Here is a 12,093-nt window from a genome sequence, read left to right as displayed (position 1 = left end):
AGTGGTTCCCAGGGGGGCATGGGGAGGTGTACAGGGATTCTTGGGGGCAGCACAGGGGTGACATGCAGGGTGGGGAGGAATGTGTGGCACGGAAGGTTTATGGGGGTGACACAGAGCGTGGGTGGGGGTGTATCTCTCATACAAGGAAAGGCTGAGGGAGCTGGGTGTGTTTAGCCTGGAGAAGAGGAGGCTGAGGGGGGAACTCACCAATGCTTGTGCACCTCCCCAGGCTCCAGGTGTGCACTCCTGCCACCCACTCCTGTCAAGTCAGACCTGCGTGACGAGGCTGGACCGTGCTGGGGTGAGTGCACCCGTGGCAGTGGGAACAAACAGTTTGGCATAAAAGAGCTTTGGAAGAGACCCTGCTTCATTGTGCATAAGCTGACTCCCAGTGCAGGGCAAACAGGACATGATGGGCACTGGCAGCTCCTTTTCCAGCTCTCCAGCCACATGCCGACTGGGTGGTTGTCACCACGCTCCTCTGGCGCCAGGCGACAGGATGCTTTAATTAGGAAAAAAAATTACTTTTTGTGCGCATCTCTAGAGGGAGATTGAGCTGCTCTGGGGAAACATCTCACTCTCGCTGGTCCCCACGGATGCCCCATCCCATCCCGTGGAGAGATGTGGGTGGTTCCAAGGCTCTCCAGAGCAGAGCACTGAAGCCAAAATTGCTTTGGCAGTGCTGACTGCGCTCTGGGCGGGAGAGCCGGGGCTGACAGCGATCAGAGGAGAGAGCAGCTCCAATTAACCAGACAAGCAGATGCCTGTAGGTCTCTCGCACGCCCACGCCACAGCAGCAGCAGGGTACAGCCCAGCAGCCTCAATGTCCTGGCAGGCACCGGTCCCACTTCTCAGCCACCATGGGACAGCCGTGGCAATGCCACCTCAGGCACCTTCTCTGCTTCCCTTGCCCTGTGGTGCAGAACAGTAAGGACATACCATAAGAGAAGGGGCATGTTTTTCTCTCTGTAACATTCAAGACTATTTTATTGCAGCTTAAGGATGCAATAGCAGAAGCAACCAGTTTTGGTCTGAGCATTCTGCAGCATCTACCACAGCTCTACCTCTGGCACATGCAGGAAAAAAGGGGCAAAACCCCAAAAAATCAAATAATTCCACACTTGCCTTTTCCAGTTTGCTTTAAGTCAGGAGAGCATTAACAAACAGCAACCCAGCTGCCCAAGCACCTGTAAGAGGCAGCCCTGCCTGGCCATGGGAAAAGCCTCCTGGGATGCCGCACCCAGGACCACAGTCCAGAGTGAGGGCCGTGACACAGAGCTCACCTCCGGTCTGCATCTCCATTTACACTGAGGAAGCACCTGCCTCCGATTCATTGTACCTGGTGAAATGTGACCCTTTCCAGATGCTGCGTCAGCCTTGTCAGCAATGGGAAGGCACACGCAGCCGAGGCAGAACCCTCTGTGGTAACCCATGGGCACAGACAAAGGATTTTCACAGGCACTTGTTTCACTTACATGTTCAGGCAGTGCTTTATTACAGTTTTAAGTGCATAGTTTTGGATCCAAGAAGTAAAAAATCAAGAAGCGCTTTGCAACTCATCAGCTCCAGCATTTTAATATTTAGTAAGCGATTCCCAGCTCCGACACAGACAAGCAGGGCTGCACACCTCCTAGCAGGGCATGGAGCACAACCAGACAAACTACCGCCTCTCTTTTTTCCTGGGTGGCCTGGAGCAGAAATGCATAAACCCTGTGATGAGCAGATCCAGAGTAGAGGAAGAGATTCTGCTTCCTGGAGAGAAGATCTTCCCTTCAGATTAAGTTCTCTGTCACATCACCTCCCACTCCACCTGAGGAAGCAAAGCCCTGAACCCACCCAGGGTTATTTTGAAGACTCAAACTCACCCGAAGCAGGGAGGGAGAAGCTTGCCACCCCCATCTCACACAGAACAAAGCCTCTGAGATAGCTTAAACCCCTGGGGACTGAAGGGTACTAAGCAGAACCTTCCACAACCCGTCACTACAAGGATGGAGCGGTGTCCCGCAGCACATAGCGCTGGTGCAATGCATCTACTAGCAGAGTTGTACACATCAGTGCAGGTGTGGACACAGGGCACTAGGGCTTGCCATGGTGCAAGAGCCACATCACCTCCATCCTCATCTTCTGCTCAGTCTGCACCTAAACACCAAAACTGGAGAGAGGGAGAGATCCTCTCAGCAAGGGGCAGTGACATGAAATAGAAACCTGAAATACAGGTCCTCAATATTAAAGGGCAGCTCTAGGCAGAGCCAGATCCATGGGCTCCAGGCTAACGGATAGGATCGGGGAAGCTGTGGTGGGAGGTGGAACTGCTCGCTTGGCAAGAGCTGCCTCTGACACAGCTTTGCTGCCAAAGGATCAGCAAAAACTCAACAGCTCCTGTGTCCACACTACCTGTTCTGCTAGAAGCATCTTCCCTCACAGAGGTGGTTTCACATACAGAAGGCTGAAACACCACTCAAATTTTTTAGAGCTGCTCCAGCCACTCCAGGGTCAAGCCTAGAAGTTCCAGTACAAGCCCCGAGACCCAACTGGATTTGATACTAACTCCAGCTCTCCAGAAGCTTTATGCAGTTAGAAGAAGGCTTCTGGCTTCACTTTCCACCCAGAAAACATGCCTAGGAGCTCCAGTATATTTCTGCAGAGCCTTAAGACATGGAAAGAAAATGTCTATGCTGTTTGCAAGAGCATCTTATGGGGCAGGGAGGGAAGAGTAAATCAATAGGCAAAAAGTACAAAGCCAGAAGTGCAATTTATTGACAAGTTTCAAAAGTAAAAGAGGCTCAGCATCTTCGCTCCTCTCAGTTTGGATGTCTGAGCTCTACAAAGACACCTCCACCCACCAGCTCAGAGCTGTGTAGCAATTTGTCTTCAGAAGTTGAAGTCTTGCTTCTTCACTGAAAAATCATATAGCCCATCTTGGTCAGTCCCAGGCTGCAGATCTGAGTTTTCCTATGAGAAAGTTGATAACCATCAGTTAAAGGTTCTGCATCTTAATAAGCCTTAGCTTTTTACAGCAGCTTACTCATTCTTATTTTACAAAATTCTGCTGCTCTAACAAGCCATTAAGATCAGCTTGACTCTAACCAGACCCTCGGAGACCAGAGTAAGTCCTCCTGTTCTTCACAGCACACTGAAGCTGCAGTGTCTCTGCATCTCACACACAAAAAGGACCCAAGTCTAGAGGCTCAGGCACTAGAGGTAGAAGAAGGAAGTGGCTGGAGTGGCAGAATTCACTCAAGTCAAGTAGCCTGCTTGGAAGAGCAGCAAGCCAGGACTGCTTTGGAGAGATGCCCCCCCCTGGCATCCAGCCCTTCAGACAGGTGCCATGTGTAGGAGAGCTTCCTCCACATCCTCTTGCAGGGACATCCCACAGACCCTCTTCTGGGCAAAAGGACTAAACCAGACACTTGCTCCCTGCTGCTGTGGCTCACATCCAGACTAAGCCTCAGCTTCAAGATCTGCCAAACTGCTAAGCCTCTTCCCTGATGTTTCCCCATCTGTGAGACAAAGGCTAGGACCCAGCGTGGCATCTGGACAGTCATGAGGCTCTCACAACTGCTAGCTAGTGTACTGTCCTCTTTTTCCGTAAGTTCATTAGCATGAGAAGTGTCAAGTAATCCAAATGCAACCTGAGCGTGGTTATCAGCAGAGTAGCGGGCTTCCATTCATAGTGACAAGCTAGCTCAGAAGGAGGAGGCTTCTCCACGTTAGGTTTTCGTATCAGCAACTGCAATAACTTCAGCTGATTCTGCTTATATCCCAACAGCAAGATGAGGCTCCCATATCTCATGCAACCCATCTGGTGAAAACTTGGGGCTTTTACAGTCCTTTAAAAGCAACTGGAACAAGCTGCAGGGACTAGTCATGTAGAGGTCTCTTTCAAAACCCTGTTTCAGCATCCTTAAAGCCTGTGCTTCATTCCAGTGTCTAACAGCTTCATGTTTTCAAATGAGAAACAGCAGGAGCTCACATACCTCACCAGAAAAGTATTTCTCCATGATATTCAGTGCAGCTCGGTAGACCATATTGTTTTCATGGGTTTGCAGGGCTTCAATTTTCTCCAGACCATCAAGCTCTTCCACCAGCAGACACAACCTGTCTACCTCTCCCAGCTTCTCAGCTGCCTATAACATCAGATAACCAAGCAGGAAAATAAAACCTTCTATCAGTGACAGATCTGAGATGGTCTTTACTGTAAGACCCTGATCTACAAGTCAAGGGTCCACGATCCCTGCATTTACAGTCCCTACCTGATCCCAGGGATATGACTACTACGTAGATGAAACACCAGTCCCTGCTGGGGCTACTGCCAACCCAACAAGCTGGCCAACCCCCGCCCCCTGAGTCACATCCACACACTGAGAAGCAGCAGGTGTGACCTGCCAGCCACTATTTCGTTTGCAAAAGCCATTTCACTCAAAGGTGCTACAAGAAACATACTTTCAAGTGCATAGACATCAGCTAGCAGGGAGCTGATCTGAGATAACTCCCAGGACCACTTTTTAAGACCTTCACCTCTGTCCAACTTGGGGATTAACACATCTTTTCCTTTCCTGGAGGTCAGAAGTCCCAGGAAGTGAAGAGGAACGCTTTAAGAACTTAGTCTTGTCAAGCCCTTCAGACAACCCAAGGGTGTCCAAGAACAAGTTAAACAACATGAAGTCTACCTCTTACTCCTGCAAGCTGCTGGTCTAACCACACAATGGGAACATTCAGCTCACACTTCACTGTTCTCTTGGAGACAGAATGTGAGACATAGGTCTTACCAGGAAGAGATTTGAAATGGTATCCAGGATGACCAGGATAGTTTTGCTGTCTTTGATTGAGAGTAGGTTGAGCAGAGGTTTGAGGACCCCGGAGTGGACCAGCTCCACCACCTGCTCCACAGTGCTTCCTGTCATGAAGTTGGCCACTGCCCACACAGCCTCCTTCTGAGCTTTGAAGTCCCCCTGAAAGAGCAACACAGTAAAGGCACCCTCAAGCTTCAGTGTCTAAGTCAGCATAAGGCAAGGATAACCATTGTCCTTGTATTCAGCTTGGGCTGATCCTCCTTCCCCAACACTTGGAGTGATGGGTGGACACCTCACAGAACTGCCAAGAGCAGCTCCAAGCCATGCTTTCATGCACGTGTATTGACAAGTTTGAGTGTCCAGGCTGTTCCAAGGATCTCAGTAGCTTTGAAGAAGATCCCTCAGGTGAACACACACCAAGTCCTTCATAAATGGAGGCATCGTGAGCCTCGCGAACCTCAGCACTGCTCCTGCAGCAGCTGCACCCATCCCTCACCTTATCAAGCAGCTCCACCAAAGGTGGCAGTAACCCACAGGTGATGAGTTGCTGGATCTGCTGGCAAGGCCCTGCTGCAATGTTACTGAGCGCCCATGCAGCTTCTTTCTGTATAGTTGGCTTTGCATGGCGCAGGAGATGGGGCAGGACAGCCAAAATGCCGGCGTCAATAGCTGCCTGGGTCTGCTCATCAGTCCCTGTGACTACATTCCCAATGGCACGGAGAGCTGGAGCCTAGACAAGGATTAAAGGAGATGAGGAGAATCCTTACCTCAAGGGATACGTGCTAGAAAGTCCAGCGAGATCCCTCACTAAGTGCTTGATCCTTCAAATAGGGAAAATATCACAGGCAATTACTGCTGTATTTATAGACCCATCATCCTCCTGTTTTGCTCTAAGCAGCTTTGCAGCCTACCAGTCACAGCAAGCTGGAACAGAGCAATGGCTTGACCAACAACCAAGTTGTCTGAGGAGACAGCACACCACACTGGCCACCTATAGTAAGGAGGAGATGTGCCTTCCCTCTCCTCAGATGTTCCTACATTAAGGGACCAGAGATTACTGATTGTTTCCTACCATAACAATCAACTCCAGGCTGGCCAAGAGTTCCACCAGCCTTGGAAGAATCCCTGTATCCACCACAATTTGGATGCGATCGTTGGAGCCATCGGTCAGATAGGAAACAGCCCAGCAGGAGTCAGAAATTATGTCCTTGTCCTCATGTTGCAGGAGGCAGATGAGGACTGGCAGTATCTTTTTCACCGCGTCCAGGGGAGGGTAGGGGTTCTTGCTCCTACAGAGGTTTGATAAGGTCCATGCAATGTTCCTCAGGAACCCAATCTGAAACACAAGCAAAGTGTAAGATCCTTACAGCCGTAACAAGTGAGAAAGGTAGCTCCCTAGTCCTTCCAGCTCAGAGACGTTATCCCGTAGCCAGGATGCAGCCTTCTTAAGGGCTGAGTCTTTTCTGAAGTGGGATGAAACAGATGACTAAAACAGCACATTCCCCCTTTCCCTTCCCAATGTTAAGTTCCACTAACTTGAGCTCCAGGGTGTGACAAGCTACTACAACTAATGAAGGTGCCAAACAGCTTATTTGCTGGGTCCTTGAGCAAGTTAAGAGCATTCTTCACATACAGTCAGGAATTGGTCTGGTTTGAGGGATTTTTTTGTATTATCAACTCATTGTTCTAGAGTGAGGCACCTTCAGACAGCTCATCCCAGTAAGGATGCTCCCAGGAGAGCAAGGGAGCTACAATCAAAGCACTGCAGCCACCACAAACTGGTGGTCTGTCGTATTTCTATGTGGTTCCTTAAGAGGAGGTAATGGTGAGTTGGGCTAGGAACAGAGCAGCCAGAAGAGCTGGTTTTTATTTAAAAAAAATTACTATACGTTCAATATAAATTCATAGAAGGCCTAGAGGGTGTTGTTTTAACACTAGCTCAAAAGGCCATAGTTACACCTGCAGAAAGCACACAGCTACCACCACTCCCAGGGATGGGAAAGTCAGAGACATTGGTACAGCTTTTACAGCCCCAGAGCTTCTCAGTCCACCGTATGCTTCTGAGAAGGTCCTTCTGCCCCAGAGACAGAGAAAGCAGTGGGGCAAGCACCACTGCAGAAGGACAGAGATCAGCCATGAATCCAGAAGTTCAGAGCTACCCAAAAAACAGCAGGAGGAAGCTCAAAGGGCAAGCTCAGTCCTTCCACAGGCATATGTAAGTCTACGTCACACCAGTTTCTTCTTACTCCTAGTTTGAGGTGATCAAAGCCAGATAGGGAAGCTAAGACTAGAAGATATCACACTGACTTGGCTGCTTGGCATCTCCCCCAGCTTTGGATACAGCCCAGAGGCAGGGTCATTAAAAGCAGTTTAGGACAGGGTCTCATTCAATTAGACAGTTTGTCATTTATAAGGCAGATAGCCCACCATTCGCCCATCACCCAAGTGATTAAGAGCTGTTAAGCCAAGAAAATGAAGGTTATTTACTGGAGTTGTAGGTGACACCAGAGCCAGCAAGGGAGGAATCACATTGCATTTGATAAGAGCATCTCTGTACAGAGGACCATCACCTGCACAGATGAAAAAGGGTTGTTTATTGCCTCTGCCTGAGTCACAAGACAGTCAACATCAAAGAGCAATCAGACCTGGAGGCACAGGCCACAGCTGGGCTCACTCACCAGCCACACACCATGAACTGTTTTCGGGCAGGGAGGGTTTACCAGGCAGACTGGAGTCCCACCATGGCTAGCTCGTGCCAGGCTAACCAGACATGACCCATTCTGTTCCCCCTGCTGATAACGGTAGTGAGTGAGACCATCCCAGCAAGATGGAGTCTTGCACTTGGCTTTGGCCAAAAATCCTCTCGCAGAACCATCACACGGGCTCAAAGGCTGCCAGGCCATGTGACAGGACTGAGGGGTTAAGGGTTGCAACAGGGACAGCAGCTTGGAGACAAAGCTGCAGGGAGACAAGGCTATCTGGAGGAGCACCAACGTTTGCAGCTCCTCAGCACGACCTTGGGCAGTGACCATCTCCACGCCTCCAAGCCCAGGCCCGGAGACCTCTGCTCACCTGCGATGTTGCCCAGTGCCCACACGGCCTGCTCGCTGATGTACATGTGCGGGGAGGACAGGAGCGAGATGAAGACTGGGATGGCACCTGCCTCCACCACCGCCCTGGTGTTCTCGGAGGTGCCAGAGGCGATGTTAGTCAGTGCCCAGGCTGCTTCGAACTGCAGAGGAGCATTGTCAGCGTAGGTCAGGAATTCAACCAGCCTGGGGATGATCCCCAGCTCGATGATCTGATTGATAGGAGGGTTAGTCTGCCTGGACAACATTTTCCTGCAAGAGAGGACACAGCACAGCCTGCCCTGAGAAATCCCACGTGGTGCCATCATGAACCATAGCCCTGTGGCCAGGTACAAGGTTGTGGCTCACAGGGAAACAGCACTGGTTCAGCATCCCAGGTCAAACCCTCTAGGAGAGAAGTGTCCATAGATGCATCTCCTGCAGAAGCCTCTCTAAGAAGACGCTGGAGCAAGAGTCTGTTAGAGTGCAATACTGTGCACATCTCTTTGGGACCATGACAACGTTATTCCATGCTCCCCACCTTGCAGGAGTTTGAGAGTTAAAAATACCAGTATCTGCAGTTTGTTCACTTACACGCTGCAATCCTGCTTCTGCCAGCCCAGAGCTCACACTTAAAATGAAGTTTCACAGACTGCTTTTCCAGCTGAAAAGCAGAACCGCCAACTAACCTGCTGCTGCTTCCTGCCTCACACTGGTGCAGAAGCACGTGCAGCTGCCAGGGAAGTGGGAGCAGAGAGCCAGAAAAAGAAACTATTCCAGTCAGATCTGCTTCTAAGCTTGGTTCATGAGAGCTGGCACAGAGTTAGCACAGAGGTGTGAACATGTTAGTGCTGCCACTGGTACGGTGCACTGTCAGGGCACCCTGGGTGCGAGGAGCCTTGGTTTGGGCGAGCTCTGCACAGCACATTAGGGAATAAGTCATGACTCGGCCCTTTTGGCAGGGTCTGCTCCGGCCAGCCTCTGGTTAACAGCTTGGCAACAAAGATTTTTATCTGCTCACCATGAGCAGATGTCCTCACAGCCCCTGGGAACAGTGCTGGTCCCTTGGTACATGGGCACGTTGCTGATGTGGCTCGAGCCTGCCAAGGAAGCACCAGCAGCAATGGACCCTCAGGAGAGGTCCCTGCTGCCAGCTGGGTGATGGTGGCACCCTGGAATCCTTCCTGCCCCCATCCAGCAGGGACAGCTCTGCTCAGCAGTGACCCTTACACAAAGCCAGGCTCTCCAGCTCTTGTCCTGCCCAAGCCTTTGGCACCTGAATTCTTGAGGGTCCAACGTGATTCCCACCCCAGCGCAAGAACAGTGAGTGAAGCACCTCCAAGAGCCACAGACAACCCCTTGGTTTAGTCCAACCACACAGGTCCCCACCTGTGACGGAGCCAGGCAAGACACACAGGGCACAGAACAGGCACCAGCTGAGGTCCCTCAGGGCAGTTCAGGTTACCAGCCTCCTCCCCCCTTTGCCATCTCTTCAGAGATCTCTTTAACACAGAATAAACGGCTTCTGCGACAGGACCCACCACAGCTCCATCAGCCACCTCCCTCCCAGCACGGAGCAGCCTGGCAGCATACCTGGTGGCCTGCGTTGCCTGCAGCTGCAGCTCACCATCGCTCCCATTCACAGCTTCAACGATTTCCTCCAAGGACAGCTGAATAATCTGTGTCACAGGGAATGATTCAGAATCAGACAGCAAGCCAGGACTCCCTCCGGTTTAATCTCCGCAGTCAATCAGCTGTCTAGACCCGAGTCAGTCACCACTTCATATCTAAGCAATGTCTATTCTTTGTGCAATGCAGTTTCGAGATGAGGCAGAGGAAGAGAATCCACAAAAGCCTTCAAGGCAACCAATCCTTATAATCAAGCATAGAAAGAGTCACTGACACACCATAATGGGCCTACGAGCTCAGTAATTACCCCTCACTGCACAGGGAGCCAGACGGGAGCTCTGCCAGCTCCCAGCAAGCTGGAGCACCAGCCAGTTCTACCTGCCATGAAGGGAAGCCACATGGGACATCACCTCCATGCAAAACACCACAGAAAAAGGCTCGGCAGTCCAAAACACTCCCTGACACTCAGCATGGTGATCAGGAACAGCACTGGCTACTTAACAGGGGTCACCTGGGCTGAACTTGCTAGTGGTTCAAGTAGTAGTGAATAACTACCGCATAAGCTGCAGCACTGATCCTGCCTGGGTGCAGAGCACCCAGCACTCACCTCATCTCTTTTTTCTTCTCCTGGAGAAAGCACGTCATCCGTCAAACCGAACGAAATACTCCTGCGCTTCAGGATCTGCTCATCCTTCTTGGCCTTGCGCAGCACAATGCTCGTCTCCATCCTCTGTCTCCGCAGGGCCTGGAGGGGAGGAGGAGGGGACCACCCTGCCGGTGTCTGCACCACCCAATTCCCCCAGGAGCTCATCTCTGCCCCCCTCTTCCCCACGTTCCCTACATGAGGGGAGCAGAGTGCCAGCACTTGCTACGGCCTGGAGGGTTATTTAGGAGATGGGACAGAGTAAAGATCCTTGCTTAGTGCCTCCCAAGTGCATGAGCTGCTGGATGAAGCAGCAACCAGCGAGGGTTTTTACAAGTAGATTTGCTGAACCTCACAGGCAGCCCCTCATCTCCTCTCCCAGCTAAAGCAAGCTCACAGCCTTGCATCCCATACCAGCCCCTTCGCTGCTGGGATAACTGCTGCGGAGAGCTTGGCAGGCTGAGGCTGAACCAGCTCCTTTCCCCAGCGCCGTTCAGAGCTACCCACCCAAAAATCACATCCCTCTTGCCTGTGCCACTGCACTCGTTGAAGCCCAGCCAGCTCCTCACCACATCTCAAAAACTAACTGAGCACCCTGCTGGCAGAGCCCTCCCACCCCATTCGCTACCCCCATACAGCTAGATTTGGGGGGCAATCAGCCTCCACATCAGCTCCTACTGACAGAGAAAAAAAACCCAGTGGGGGCCACTGTCCAAAGGGGATGGGGCACACGCAGGTGGCGGAGATCGATACTTACGGCTGCATCCTTGCCCTTGTTCTTGAATTTCTTCATCCTCTCGTTGTGCTCATTGATGACCGGCATCTTGGCAGGTTTGAGATAGGTGCCAGCTGAAAGCCTTCAGGTGCTTTTTGGGGTCAGGACAGAGCAGGGTGAGGTCACAGCTCCACAGCAACATCCACCTCCACCCACGGAAGGGTCTGTGATCCCCCAGACTCCCAACCAGCAGCCTGTGCCCCACATTTTCTCCCACACCTCCCCAGCACAGGAGAGGATGGAGGTGCCCTGCTCTTCACAGTGCTCAGTAGGATCCTCACATGCTGCAGCTGAGCTACTGAATTAAATGCAAGCACAAACTACCACTTAACACCAGGCTACAGGAATTACAGCTGCTGCCGCTGTAATCCCATGAGGAAGCTGGACACACCACTTCTCCTGGTTACAGAAACATCACCTTCCTCCAGCTCTGATCCCAGAGCTCTTGGGCTTACTTAGAAATGGAGCCCAAGCTTGGCAAGGCCTCTTGCCTCTAAAGAGATCAGCTCAAGGTCTGATTTAAGGACAAGTAGCCATATCCAAGCCGATCCCTCTCACCACACAGCCCAGCTTGGCTTCCCACAGTGGGGACCCCCATAAGGAAAGACACAAGGTCACGTGCAGTGGCATGAAGGGACCAAGTTCAACTAGGCAGAAAGTTCTCCTGGAAGCTCAGCTACTGCTAGGGGCTGCCAGGTGAGAAATATTGACTAGAGACAGGGTAAGCCATTTCTACCAGTGAGAGAGCCACAGACATGCCACAAACAAGGCCAAGAACAGGCCCACAGACAGTTTTGGCCAGCAGAAGCAAGGCTTCTACCTAGAAGCAGTAGTGGTGGTGTTTTCAGAGGAACCAGCCACCACCAAGGACCCCCCTAAAGCCAGGCTCTGCCTAAACACACAAATGATGCACCTTCACCTTCCCTTGAGGCTCACAGCCAACACCTGTGGGTCAGACCAGCCCCCAAGAACTCCCCTTGTAGCATTTAAGTTTCACGGTTGTTTTTTGGTTTTTTTTTTGTTTTTTTTTGTTTTTTTTTTTGAATCCTCTCTATCTCCTGCTCTAACAGCCAAGGCTAGGTACCAGCAGCACCAGCTCCTCACCACACAAGCCAGTTGCTGAGCTGCAGCCCTCCCCCAGCTCACAAGGTCCTGGATGAGCCACTCCTTGGCTCAGGCCAATTG

The 12,093-nt window shown here is 51.4% G+C and overlaps 1 protein-coding gene across 1 annotated transcript; it reads right to left on the bottom strand.

Moving 5' to 3' along the window:
* Positions 1 to 2,871: 2,871 nt before the first annotated feature.
* Positions 2,872 to 10,956, bottom strand: LOC104278978 (importin subunit alpha-1-like). Its single transcript, XM_009876110.1, has 10 exons — positions 10,891 to 10,956; positions 10,098 to 10,235; positions 9,455 to 9,540; positions 7,866 to 8,134; positions 7,281 to 7,363; positions 5,866 to 6,129; positions 5,290 to 5,523; positions 4,770 to 4,952; positions 3,978 to 4,127; positions 2,872 to 2,952 (listed from the first exon to the last, which is right to left on the bottom strand). Exons 1-10 carry the CDS (start codon positions 10,954 to 10,956, stop codon positions 2,872 to 2,874), a joined length of 1,554 nt encoding a protein of 517 aa, XP_009874412.1.
* Between the last annotated feature and the right edge of the window lie 1,137 nt (positions 10,957 to 12,093).

The sequence above is a fragment of the Apaloderma vittatum genome, unplaced genomic scaffold (genome assembly GCF_000703405.1).
Source record: "Apaloderma vittatum isolate BGI_N311 unplaced genomic scaffold, ASM70340v1 scaffold24829, whole genome shotgun sequence".
Taxonomy (NCBI): domain Eukaryota; kingdom Metazoa; phylum Chordata; class Aves; order Trogoniformes; family Trogonidae; genus Apaloderma; species Apaloderma vittatum.
Note: the sequence above shows the minus strand (reverse complement) of the source record. Positions and strands in the feature narration are given on the sequence as shown.